General features: G+C 34.2%; 1 protein-coding gene across 5 annotated transcripts; it reads right to left on the bottom strand.

The window, feature by feature from the left end:
* Positions 1-688: 688 nt before the first annotated feature.
* On the bottom strand, positions 689-8,563 carry LOC144546885 (uncharacterized). Of its 5 annotated transcripts, XR_013508899.1 has the most exons (15): positions 8,414-8,563; positions 7,464-7,548; positions 7,197-7,323; positions 6,515-6,703; positions 5,560-6,066; positions 5,109-5,261; positions 4,601-4,726; positions 4,200-4,292; positions 3,683-3,851; positions 3,326-3,387; positions 3,114-3,167; positions 2,983-3,022; positions 2,610-2,774; positions 1,880-2,381; positions 692-1,085 (listed from the first exon to the last, which is right to left on the bottom strand). XR_013508899.1 is itself a non-coding variant. In XM_078295471.1 (13 exons), the coding sequence occupies exons 1-13, from the start codon at positions 7,525-7,527 to the stop codon at positions 2,229-2,231; spliced, it is 1,902 nt and encodes a 633-aa protein (XP_078151597.1). In that variant the 5' UTR covers positions 7,528-8,186; the 3' UTR covers positions 1,487-2,228. The 5 variants fall into 5 exon arrangements, 1 of the variants encoding a protein (XP_078151597.1); XR_013508898.1 differs by lacking the exon at positions 8,414-8,563 and having other exon boundaries at positions 693-1,085; positions 7,464-8,186; XR_013508900.1 differs by lacking the exons at positions 4,601-4,726; positions 8,414-8,563 and having other exon boundaries at positions 689-1,085; positions 7,464-8,188.
* Positions 8,564-14,189: the final 5,626 nt, after the last annotated feature.

Genomic DNA, 14,189 nt, shown 5'->3' with positions numbered 1-14,189 from the left:
GGTATGAGATGAACTAGTATTAGTAGCCGGGTCAGAGACAGCAAAGTATTCGGCATCTATGGCATCACAGTCTGCACGGTCACGTAGATACTCAGAGAGGTCGGACCCCTCGAGACCATGACCAGGATCGTTCTCAGAATCCCAGGAATTCCTTTCCTCCTCTGATGTATCTATCCCCGATAGGGTTATAGCGCCTGCTTGTGACAAAAATGTTACATCCATTGGAAGAATCAAAGTTAGTTTAAAAAAGGAGTTATCTGAATTTGCTTTACACCAATAAGAGGTTAGAGAAATAATATGAGATCCTAAAGAAGCCACTGTTGGTATTGGTGTGTTGTTAAAACACACTTTATTCCTAGCTAACTAGACAACCCAAATGGTGGCTACTCTTATCAATTCTAATAAGAAACAGTCTTTAAGGAGTATCCATGCATCTAAGAGCCATAAATCTGACAATTGTTCACAGTTATAAGAGAAGTTATTGTGTTGTGCTATCCAAGTCTTTATTTAGAAACTTCAAGAGTTTCAGGGATGTAGATACTCTTACGTACTAGATTTCTTTAATGGATCATGGGAAGAACAAATAAAAGTAGAAGACCACAATAATCAGTTATAAATCAGACTTGTCGGCATTTGATATTCAAGCATGCAGACTCTAAGCTATAAAATTTGGTATGTGGCCAGCATGCATCTATAATAAAATGATGCGGATTCAAACTTGCTATAGAAAGTAGGTTTATATGCATATCACCATCTTCATCAATAGTATTAGTATTGTTTCTTGCAATACAGTTATTGGATACTAGAAACAATAGTGGGGTTCCTTTTTAAGAGGAAAAAAAATATAAAACAAAAACCAAAAAGGGAGAAATGAAGATGGGCAATTCTTATAGTTCATGCCCCCTTTTAGCTGCAAGAAAACAAAATAAAAAAAAAAAAAAAAAAAAAAAAAAACAGGTTGGCCAGGTTCAACCCAAAAGAAAACTCTCTTTCAAGATAAAAGGAGTTTGATATCAACTTGAACAATGCCTTCTGTGCGAAAATAAAAGGACACTTTCAGGACTTACGAAGAATTCCAACAGAACCTGCCAAATTTTATCACGGTTTATGTTAAAAAATCCTGGAAGAATTGTCTCCAGTTATACAGTATTAACAGCAGAGTGACACAAATTAAAGAAATCTCAAGAGCATTCACATGCTGTAGTGTTATTTTCATAGTACTTAGTGCCAAAGGCTAAATAAAGCCTTTTTAAACACCAAATGAGGGGGGGAGGGGGGGTTCACATCCATCATCTGACAAGACCTAACCCAATTAAAGAGGTTTTGAAAAACCTAGTAATCTGACATGACTGAACTCGAAACCAACTCAATGGTGAATTTGAAATGATGCTGCCCAAAACAACTCATGACCGGAGTGACACAATCAGGTATGAATGTATGACCAAAAAATGAACCAGAACCCAAAAACAGTAAAAACTAAAAGCAGCCAAAAAAACAACCCTACCAAAATCCAGAACATATAATCTGACCATAATAGAATAAGCAATTCCAAATCAAAGTTATAGTACATAAAATGATACTAAACCCAATCATACTGGCCAGCCCAAATAGGCCTGTAATTCAGCTAATCCCAAACACTGACTGCAAACTACACAACACTAAAAAGACCCAAAACTTCAAATCAAACCAAGCCCAAAATGAACTCACTTGCACTGGATATGACCAAGCCCATTTGCCCACCCCTAGGTCTGGTTGTAGATCACAGATGACACAAGGAACAGAAAAGCAGCAGTGACCAAGCAAAAATATTAACATCCATTGAATTCTTAATTTGTAATCAATCTTGAGAGAATGAAACAAGGAATGAAATATAGTTTACCAGGAAATCAAGGTGATTTGCTCAGAAGTGTTTGGCACGCAAGGTGGAAGCAAACCTCTCAAGGCTAGATAAGTTCTTACAATTAAGAAATCAACACACTTTTATTTACCAAAGAATATCACAGTATTGCAGATATTTTCCCTTTTTGCCAGTTATTACAATAAAAGTACTAATGACATTCACTCTAATAAGTGGCTCAATTAACATTTTGGCTTAAAACTTTAATTAGAGTTAAATTAACCCCACATTCAGCTAATTAACCTAATGTAAACAGGAAAAAAAAGTACCAAAAGGTACAGAACACCTCTGTCAGATATTGTGCTGGTAGGATCAATTTAGCATAAGAACCCTAACTGACATCGGCCATAATTGATAAAATAAAAAAGGATATTTTGTCAGCATAAATTGGATGGTTTAGCATGAGCAGCTTGTTGTTACTGACAATAGCTCTTACAAGAAGCTCCTTTGCTTCCTCCTCTTTCTTTTTAAGCATACTGCTTATCTGAAAAAGGTATAGACTGGTAAGATTGGAATTATGGAAGACAGATGTCATGTTGAATAGAAATCAATTCAATGTTTGCCATACATTCATGTATATAATAATTAAGCAAACATTCCTAACAGTATTTTAGACATATATACTATTATAAGATAGGTAATTCTTCTTTACCTAGTCTTACCTCTACAACAAATTACATTGATTTTCAAATCAAGAATATAGAGTACTTACATCTCCAAGTTCCTTTGATATAGCTTCAGCCTTCTCCACATTTCCATTGTTTTCCAGAACAAGCACAGGGATTCTGAACTCTGCAGTGCCTAATATCGTCTGATTAGCACAATTTGGTGATTTCAGATTCTCCGTAATAGCTTCAACGCTTTCAATTCCAGTAACCTGAGAAGTCGAAAACAGTAGATGGTAAGTTTGAGACGTGAACTAAGCATTGATGGTTCGTACCAATAGAAATCTATTTCTGGTTTGTGGGTAACATCTGATATGTGGAGCAATATTTAAGCCGACAGTGAGATGCAAAACATGTCAAGGAAAATTGTATAGGCAAGCATTATTCTAGTATACTCTAATATTTGATCAACACTATTACCATTTCAGCCCCTGACTTGAGAGCAATTTCAGGTGATTTCCTGCATAACATAAGTTGTGTGTTCAAACATGTTTATGTCAATAATTCAGCCTTTATAGTAACAAAAGTACAACAGGATGAAAAAAAAAGACCTTGATTCCAAAGGAGAGTTACAAGTCAGTTTCAAGGCAACCAAAGGACAATTTCTGCATAACAAAAAATGCATATATTTTATCATTTTTAAATAACAAGTAACAAGATTGGCTTGGCAATTGAAACTGCTGGTGAAAATACCAACTCTTTCAATAAAATAACAATAAGGAAAGAAATTTTTTATTTAACTTTTAACTATAAGGAAACAAACCTTGCTTCTGCTGGAGAGTTCAAAATACGCTTTAGTGGAATAAATGGATCTGGAATAGAATTCTAGACAAGAAAAGCATAATAAACCCAGTGGAACTAAACTTAAATAACTGGTCAGAAAATAATTTAACAGCAATTAATTGGAAAGAGAACTTAAATATTTTCCAATAAAATGCATTTGGGCTCACAACATTTGGTAAAATTAGAGTTCTTTAGCTAAAACTAAATATAATAGCCTTGGTCAGACTGGTGAAGTAGCAGGAGCAGCTATATATCATGCAAATCATATCAGCAAGCTAGGTCTAACTAAAGTTTACCACATTTTATATAAACAGAAGAGAAAGGGCAAGGACGATACCTCAACTGCCTTCCTTTTCAAAGGGGGGCTAAGCAATGCATGTTTTCTTTTGGGAGCTGAGTTTGGTAGAAGAGGTGTTGGTAGTTGCGAGGGAGTCTTCATTATTTCTCTCGATTTTGAATCACTCTCCGGTGCTGCACTTGGGCTGATCTGGTTCATTTTAGTACGTCTGCAGTGCAAAATGAAATAAAAATAAATCAACTGAAAGAGAATGTTGAGTGTTAGTTGTAGGTGGTAACCACGCTCTTGTGTCCCTTCCTTTTCTTCTGCACAAAACCTAATCAAAACCATAGTGAAGTGACCTTGGTATATATGTGGTAAAATGACTACCTGACTTGACAGAAACTCTCTGTTGAGGTTCTTTGTTAAAGTTTTACCCAACTTTCAACTTTGTAACAAAGACTTAACAGAAACATAATGCAGCCAAATAATCTCAACAAAGCAGAATAATTTTTAAAAATGAGAAGGAAAAGAAAGAAAGAAATAAAAAAGAAAATCATGCAAAGTTACAGCGTACCTTGAAGTTGAGGGATTTGATATGACTGTTTGTTTCTCACTTTTCAAGGATGCGTTGTTCATAGGAAGGCTACCATCTATATTCTTTGGTGAGCTGTGGGCAATACGCAAGGCAAACAAGTCAAAATTGTAACTGATAAATATTGCGTGGTCAACTTACCTCTACCAGTACCAAGCTGGTATGGATCTGTACTGCTCTATTCATTGAAATTTTAGGGAAGTATTCATTATTGACTTGATAAGATAAATTTAAAAAAGAAAGAAATTTATTTAAAATTAAACTGAAATTGAATCACATGGGCATATCACATATGTACTTAAGACATAAGCCATATCCGAAACCAAAAATTGATAAATTATACATTAAAAGAAGTGTCAATTGTATCATAAGGTATAAACTACCTTAATGTTTTGTTCCCAGTCTCAGGTTTGTCATTGCTGACAAGAACAGATGCCCTTATTTTTGAATCTTTCTCTGTTTCAGTAATCAAACTGCTCTTTGCATGAGTATCATTTATATTTGACTGCCTGAATTTCAGCAAACAAATTAAAACGGAAGTGCTAAGGAAAACTAGATAGTCAAGTTTCAATACAACAAATATTGTCTAGGTAATGAAGTGCTTTTTATTTTTCTTCTCTGATGGTTTATTTCATTCAACTCCGGTTGGGTTTTTGTGACTCCAGTTGGGTTTCATTTCTAGCCTTTTAGTCCCAACTTGTTTGGGATTAAAAGGGTTTGTTGTTGTTGTTGATGATGGTTTATTTCATGTAAGCATGGTTTCTTAAGTGAGCTTTGTTAAAAGAAACAAGGATTTAATGCTAAGTGCCCACTATCAGATGAATCCTCGGTAAGAACAATTAAAAGCAATAGTCCGATAAATTTAGATTCAACTACACTTGGTAACCCTACCTTTCCATATCTTCGGAATCAGAATTCAGTAATTCAGTTCTCATGTTGGAATCAGAAAGTTTTTCTGAGGTCAAAGCAGAATTAGGTTGAGCCTTGTATAGGAGCGAAGAAATTGGTTTTTCTTGCCTTGCACCCAAACTCAAGTTGAGATTCCTGAAATATCAGCAATCATAAAGGGCAAAAGATGTCAGTGAATAAAAAAGATGTTGTTATAGTTTTTTATTGGCATATTATTTAATTGTTAATTGCAAGCAAAATCCTAATTCTCCAAACTATGAAGAAATCCACCAACTAGCAAAATTTTCTCTTATTTTAGGGTGAGTTTGTGCTTTGTTCCATTTTACTGCTGAACTAGGTTAAAGAGGCTCAAACATAAGGATTGCTATTGAACTTAAGAATTTAATATATAAAACCAACATAGGCCGTTAGCTACATAATTATTGAGACCAACCTTTGTGTTGCCGAAGTGGTAGCTGTTGAATATAAACCCTTTTCTACCCCAACTGAATTCCTTCCAGATTCGTTCTGAGCAGATAGAGTTGTTGAATCCTTATTTTTGCTCAGTCCACTATCTGACAAGCAGGCCCCACTGACATTATCCCTGCTGTTACTTGAAGTAACAGGTCTGGCACTCCTCATCTCCATAGATTGAGCACTACTATCTGTCTTGTTGTCAGAGTTGCCCTTACTACCAGATATGGATGGGACACTAAATTGTCTCCTGGTCAATCGATCTGGTCCATTGGATAAGTCACAGGATGGCAGTTTTGAGGTGCGTTCTTCAGTTGATGGAGGCCTTGAGGAGGATGAGCTGGTCTCTGGTTTTGATGACGCCTTGGCTGAGTCTATTTTGGGGATATCCATTTTTTCAGCAGATAACTCTCCCTTCTCAGTTTTGTTGGGACCAAATTCAGCAGTACTTTGTGTACGTTGCAAGTCTAGATCAAACTTGCCCAGGCTTGGAAAAAAAAAAAAAAGATTACACAAATTATATTTTAGTTCAACTCGAAGTAAACAATAAGCATGGCTGAAGAAAAGTAGTATATTGGTTTAAGCATACATTACACGTAACTAAGAACCCAGCCTGAACAAATTCCATTAAGCAATTATATCAACTAAGCAGAAATTAAACAATTAATAGAAGCAAAAAGAATTTGTTGAAGTCAAGAAGCAGATACAATATACCATGGTAGATGAAAACAAAATTGCATGTTTGGCTTACGGAACTAAAGTAAGACTCAACTAAAAGAGAAAAACTAACAACAAAAATAATGCAAGCACCAATCATCAAACTGAATTCAGTAGGCATACAGTAATTTTGGACTGAAATCAAACTGAGCAGGTTAAGCACAAAGACAATAATAAATATAACACTAATGTTAAAATATGATTTAGTAGTAGCTTACTCATCAAAGTCGAATGAGAAGGAAAAGGATTCTGTTTCTTTATCCTTTCCATGTGAGAAATGTTTTAAAGACTTCTCGGTGGAAGGCTTAGTAGTTTTCATCTTGATTGGGCTAGAGATATCTAAATCAGACATGTCCATATTGAAAGACGGCAGTTTGTCAAAATCAGCATCCAAATCAAAGTCATCCCTGCATATTGCCGTAATGTCAGAGTAAAACATAGATCCTGTGTGATATGTGACAAAGATTGAAATCACACTGCGATCCAGATTAATTTGCCCATGTAGCACAGGCGAAGTAATACATATTATTGCCACAGAATAACAGATCAAATGAAAATCTATGCTGCTGATTAAGGAATGATTATGGGCAATACAATGAAAATCTATTGGTACCAGACTGGACCTTGTGTTGTAATCCTAGGATACCAGTTATAACTAGCAACTTGCTTAGTGTGCTACTAGAAGTTCCTGGAAACTCCAAAAAGAAACCTAAAAAGGGAAATTAGAGTACAAATAAGCACAAGACACTTAAACTTCAAACAGATATAAAAAATAAAATCGCAGTATTATGCATGTAATGTTCATGCATGTGAAGAAGCAAACAAGTACCATCTAAGTAATTTAATTGATTAGGAATTACAGTTTTGAGAAAAGAAGTTTCATGTAGAACATATTCTCACAGTTTGGCAAAGTTGAATTTTTTGCCTTTTCCTTTCCCTTCACTTTTTTCGACATCAAAATCCATCGCATCATTCCCAAACTTCGTCGATTTCCAAGAAGTGAGAAAATCTTTCCCAAAATCATCATCTGTTCAATATGAAATTTACAATTGTTCAATAATTTTTTTCTATAGAAGAATCTAAGGTACATAAGTGTAAAATTCAGAACAATTTAACAAACCAGAACGAATGGAAGTTTAAGCTGTCAGTCTAAATTAAAATTCTTACCAAGAGAAGTACTTGTTGCCTTTTTGCTCGAATTTGGCGCAGTTTCTTTCTGTGGTTCTTCCATGGTCTCAGACAAAAATTTAATCTAGTTCATCCAATGGAAAACAAAAGAGAGGACAAAATTCAGAATTTTAAAATAACTGCAGGATTTTTTACTCTTTAGAAAGTTCAGCTTAAAGGGCTGCACTTATTTAGATAGAACAAATATATAATAAAATCACTGGTAAGTATTAATAACTAAGTTTAGTTAGCTCTTGAATAGAGCCATTGTATGTTATCAACAGAGCTCTTGCTAGTAATATACCCCTTCTTATATGTAATCCTTTTGTAAACTTAATTTCTTTATCATTGTGTATCATTTCTCTAACAACTTCGCTGAGTAAAGAGTAAAGAGTATACTAAATCTCCACTTTCAATTATTAGTTCTTGGATTAGACAAACACCACGCATAGTTGTGAAAATAGTAATATCAGGAGCTAAGAAATTCTGAAAAGAATAAATCAAATTTCAAACAACTCTATGGAGCTGAAATCAAATCGGAACTGAACGTATCACAGGGATTTGCTCCAGATCTAGTTCAAATTAGAAATCAAATCTTGTATCATTACATATCAGGTACTTATTAGATGATCAAATAGTGAAGGATTTGAAATAATGTCATAATATAAGCTAATTTATATATAAATCTTAAGCGGATCAATAAACAAGCCACATATCAAACAAATTCTACAAGTAGACGGAGACTCGTGGAAAAAAACTGAAAACAAAAGATAATCATGCAATTGACAATCCGAAACAAAGACAAGAAACAAAGACAGCGCGAGGGGATCCCCCCTCCGTCTTACCCCGTTAGCAAGCAATAGTCCATTTGAGCTACCATTGTGTGGAAAATCTATCGCAGCCCACAATCCGACTATAAGCAAAAAATAAAAATACTGGAAGACGCTCACCGTTCTGAGTTACGCCGATTCTTCCTTGTAGTTTGTTTGCGTTAGATTGATTCCTGTGGCAGATGATCGGAACTCGGAAGAGATATTTTGGGGGTAACAAGAAGTAGGTTTCGCCAAGTAAAACCCTTCTTGGATGGGATTTAATGGGAGGGAGGGAAAATCAGCTGATTAATCGTGCTTTGTTGCAAATTTGACAGAAGTGAAGGGTAAAGCAGGGTATTGAATTTAAGTAACAGAATATTTGATTCCTCGGGGTGCGAGAATTCAAATCACCTTAGTAACAGAATATTTGAGTTTAAATCCAAACCGTTCGATCTGTTTTGGCTCAATATTTAAGAGGCGTGCATTCCATCTCAGAAGGATTGACCATAATCGAACGGTCCGGATCGAAATCAAATATTCTGTTACCTCAGAGGACATGGATTCCGGGATGCGAACCGCGGAGGGAAACAGATTTGGCGGAGAACCTTATCATTTGAAAGGACTAAAATGTCCTCAAATTGGAACCATACTTTTTGGTTGGATTTTCAAAATATACGCAGTTATTTTGAAATTTAACAATGGTGTTTAGAATAAATTTATTAGTATATTATTCAACATATAAATAGTCTAACAATTAAATTATTTGATAATGCATCAAGCATTATTCATTTTGAATAGTTACAATTGAGGTTCTTTAATGTAGGGTGAAATATAAATTAAACTATATTATTTTACAGACGTGTTATGAGATAATAAGTTAAAATGCTTTATTGTTTTTAAGCTCCAATTATGTCTACTGTTTTATTTTTATTTGCAAAGTCTAAACAGTTGATATGAATATCTTAATATGATTTTCATTTTAAAATATCCGACCAAGTTTTATATTTTGCAAAATTTTATTACTAATAATTAGATAGTTAAGAATCTTATGAAAAACTATGATTTAGTACATGTCCAAAAAATAGTAAAAAAATTCTAAGAAAATATATAATTTAGTCTTCAAGCATATTTTTATACAGATATCATATTGAGCGGTTCGGATTAACTATTTTAAACTATGATGGAAGTAAAAATATGAGTGAGGTGTGATTGGAGCAGAAAAATAATAAAGCATTTAACCCTACTCTAATATATATTAGGTTTTATAGTATCAAATCTTAAACTTAAATTTTATATTTCGAGGTTACTGTTCGAGGATTAGATAATTTTGTCTAGAGAATTCAATTATAGAGCTACTTTAATAAATAAGCACATCTGCAGTAAATAATCTGTGTAATTCGCCAATAAGAAAACTCGGAGACTCGGAACATTTTTCTTATTTTCTCATAATTTATACAGAAAAATATTCTGTTACACAAATCATGTAGACCAATGTGTAACAAGTTGTAGCAGAGAAAATATGAGTTATATTCACAGTGATAAATGAATTATTCGGATTCGATCTGAAAAGATCAAAATTTCGTAATTTGGAAATAATTTAGTGCTACAATGAAGCAAAAAAAAAATCGTATTTTTTCGTATTTTATTTGCGAATAATTCGTAATTCGTGTTTTATTCGCAAATAAAACATATAATACGCTGTTCTGTATTTTATTCGATATGCTGTTCAAAAACATTTTATTAATTGAAAACGAATTATACTACTATAACTTATATTTAGTCTCAAGTCTCAACTAACGCATGCAACACGGCATCTAACTTATATTTAGTCTCAAGTCCTATCAAGAGATATGGCAAGCCTGGACGATACAAGCAAATATGCAACAGGGGGTAAAAGTGCAGCACTGCAGCAGGGATGATTGCAGAATCGCAGAGGCTCACAGGTTGGCAAATCAAGCAAGAGTGTACCATTGGGATAGGGATGGGGACAATGTACCGGGCTTTCATTTAGTGGAATTGTAGGCCTACGGGCTATGTATGAAACCAAAAAAAAACAGGAGGATGGAGAAGACCACTTGCCAGTTGCCACAGCCTCTGTGGGACCTACACGTTTTTTTATGCCTATGATCAGGTCTCAACTCTCAAGTCTTAACATGTCACTGACTTCATTTTACTTCTTCGAGATTTGGTCTGCCTTATCCATGTAAAATTTTGCATCAAAGCTCAATATTATTTCTTTTCTCATTAAAGTCTGAACCGAGTACCGCCAATTTCTTCGTGAACAATTCTGAAAAGGTTAAATGTTTCGGAAATTTTTATTCAGGACCTTAAAACTAATTAACATGCGAATGATAGTGGATTATTTATATGAATCTTCAATAAAATATTATATAAATATGTGATTAAGTATTTGTATGGCTATGGAGTTAAGTAGTTGCATGAACCTTTAATAAAATATAATATATACTAAGTGGTTAAGTAGTTGCATGAGAAGGGAGTTGAGTTATTGCATGGACCTTTAATTAAATATAATATATACTAAGTTTTTAAGTAGTTGCATGGCCATGGAGTTGAGTTGTTGCATGGACCTCGAATTAATTATAATATCTGACCTTCAAAACTTATTTGCATGGCTGAACATCACACAATTGCATGCGATACCTGTTACATGGGGATTTGCATGCAACAAGTTTAAAAAGTCAACAAACGTCATTTCTTTTGCATGAGCCGTCTCTACCATGCAACAAACTGGTGCTGAGCATGCAAAAAACGATTATTCTAGTAGTGGGTAAATATTTATATACTTTAACACCTTGTTTGGATGGAGAGTAGAGGAAGGGAGGGAATGGAAAGAAACAAAAACTTTCCGTTGAATCGTGTTTGGTTGTTAAAATTATGTCGGAGGTGAAAGGTTTAACCTTGTATCATTATAATTAATAGAATCAGTTTCTCTTCCAAATTGGAGTGTAACGGATGAAAATAAATTTTGTTACAAATATTTTTAGAAAAAATAACACAAATGCCTAACCCTATATTTTACATATATAATTCTCATACAAGATTTTTTCCTCAAACCTACAACAGTCATCGAATTTCTCATTAACCTCCTAAATTTTAGTCAACCAAACAAAAAATAAGACGGAAAGAAAAGTTACATTTATTTTCTCTCATTAATCATCTAAACACGAAGAGGTTAAATATGTTAATCTTCCTTTATATTCCATTTCATTCTCTTCTATTCTTAACCTCCTATTCCTTCCTCTACTCTCCATCCAAACATGGTGTAAATGTGAATTCTCTCTATGCACCGAATTTTTTATTAATATCCAAATTTAATATTAAATTTCAAAAACTAACCGCTTGAGCAGTGCAATTCGAATTTTACCCTTTCCGTAAAATTTTTTTCCGGAAACAGGCCCCATTTCCGGAAATTTTTTTTCCGGAAACAGATAAAATCCGGAAAAAATTCCTTCGGAAAGGATCTCTGTTTCCGGAAAAAAATTTTCCGGAAATGGGAATCCGGAAATTTTTTTTATGGAACCAGGCGAAATTTCCGGAATTTTTTTTTCCGGAAATGCATTAAATTTCGTTATAAATTCGCAGAGTGTTTACGGTTCGCTTTCATATCATCCGCTCTCTCTCTCACAGTAAGTTTTAATTTAATTAATTTATTATTTATAATTTAAACTTAATTAATTTATTATTTATAATTTCAATTTAATTAATTTATTATTTATAATTTAATTTATTTATATTAAATTTAAGTAATTTATAATTTTAATTTCATTAATTTATAATTTTAATTTCATTTATTTATAATTTAAATTTAATTTATTTGTAATTTTAATTTAGAAGTATTTAATTTGTAATTATTTAAATATGTAACTATTTAATTTGAAATTATTTAAATTCTGAATATTGTCATATTAATTGAAAAAAATAAAAAATGGTGCAGAATAAATTTAAAAGTTTTTGTAATTCTAAAATAATTTTATTAATTCTGAAATAATTTTGATTAATTCTAAAATGATTTAGAATTGTTTTAGGAACTTTTTGCTTTTCGGATTCCTTACGGAGCTCTGACAGTCAGATCGACCGGTTTTCGATTGAGGTAATTTTATTTTCTTTATGTTATTTTTAATTTAATTTATAATTAATTACTTCATTCCAAATTTTTTTTTTATTTTTCATAATATTGTCCAGAAAATTTAGAATTGTTTACAACCTTCCAAAATGGTTTATAATAATTTAAAAAATTCCAATATAGTTTAGAATGTTGCCCTATTAATTTATGAAATTCCAAAATAGTGTAGAATAATTATTGAAAATTGTCTAGAATATTTTTACCAATGGCAACACAATTTTTAATTAATTATATGTTGTTATTTTTGAAATTGTCAGACCAATCGAAATTAAAAATGACAACTATTTGTGCGAAAATTTATACTGGAGGGGAAATCCAATATAATGATGACGGGGTCTATTACAGTACCCGAGCTAAATACTCATTACCGCTAACCGTGAACCACAATTTTGATTATCTTCAGAATGAGATTTATAAATTTGTTGGGTACAATGCTAGTCAAGCAAATCTGGAAATTCAAGCCAGGTTTAATATGTCCACCGATGGACAACGTGACTATCAATTAGTACCGGTAATGGACCAACAATCATTCGAAATGATTTTAGGAATTGTGTCGTCTTTTTCACAAAGGTTCAAGATTATGGAGTTATATGTAGAATTGGAACCGAACTGTACTAGTCAGATTCCTGAACCTCGATCCCGACCCAGTACCAGTCAGAATCCTGTGGAACCGGACCCAATACCAGTTAGATCTCGACCTAGCACCGGTCGGTACTCTGTGGATGTAAGAATGAGACCCGGACCCAGTACCGGTAGCAACTCTGTGGATCAACCAGTTATATCCCGACCCAGTAGCAGTCAGAATCATGTGGATCAAGACCCAATACCAGTTAGATCCCGACCTAGTACCGGTCGGCACTCTGTGGATATACCAATGAGATCCCGACCCAGTTCCAGTGCGGTCCGCAGACATGTACGCGATTATTCGCACGTACCTGTGGATGCAATTGATTCTGATAGTTTGGCGAGTGGAGATGAGATGCTCTCCGGTGAGTCGTCGGGTTCCGATGATGATATCAGACAGCCCAATCAGTCACAACCACAGTCCCGTCAATCACAGTACCCGATTACTGGTCGGGAAAATATGACACATCCGGTTGACAGTTTCAATGACATATCCGGTTTTCGGCCTGCGGATGTCGATTTTTTCGGCAGCTCAAAAAAAATGACAGATAATCCATTGGCTAAAGGTGTATTTTATGAGTCGAAAACGGCTCTAAAGATAGCAATCAATGAGTTTCATCTTGAAAATAATTGTGAGTGCAGGGTTATTAGGAGCGAACCTAAACGTTACGAGGTGGGGTGCAGAGATGCTTTTTGTAAATTTAAGGTGTCCGCAAAGCAGAACGGTCTTTCAGAATCTTGGATTATTACCAAACAAGCACTTCCCCATACGTGCACAGTATCGGCAACACGTACTGATCATTGTCAGCTTACAGCAGAGATGGTTGCCCTTGCGATTGATAAGACCATTAGAAGGGACGTGTGCCCTTACTGATCAGGATTGTGATGCTCAACAATCCAATAAAAAATAAGAGGACCGCGGTACAAATAGAACGGCTGACAAATTTAGAGTTGCAATGTTAGGTACAAATTATAAATGTGATGACATAAATGAAAGAAAGAATATGACTTTATTACAATGTACCTGGTCCGCCCGGGTTGTTCTCGAAAGGTTGTGGTAAACAGATGCATATGGCTGCCAATTGACCATGTTATCCGTCAGTTTCTGAATCTGGTTGCGAGGGATACCTGGACCGGAGGTTGCAC

This window comes from Carex rostrata, chromosome 30 (genome assembly GCF_964058835.1).
Source record: "Carex rostrata chromosome 30, lpCarRost1.2, whole genome shotgun sequence".
In the NCBI taxonomy this organism is placed as follows: domain Eukaryota; kingdom Viridiplantae; phylum Streptophyta; class Magnoliopsida; order Poales; family Cyperaceae; genus Carex; species Carex rostrata.
This window is presented reverse-complemented; position numbering and strand designations above follow the sequence as displayed.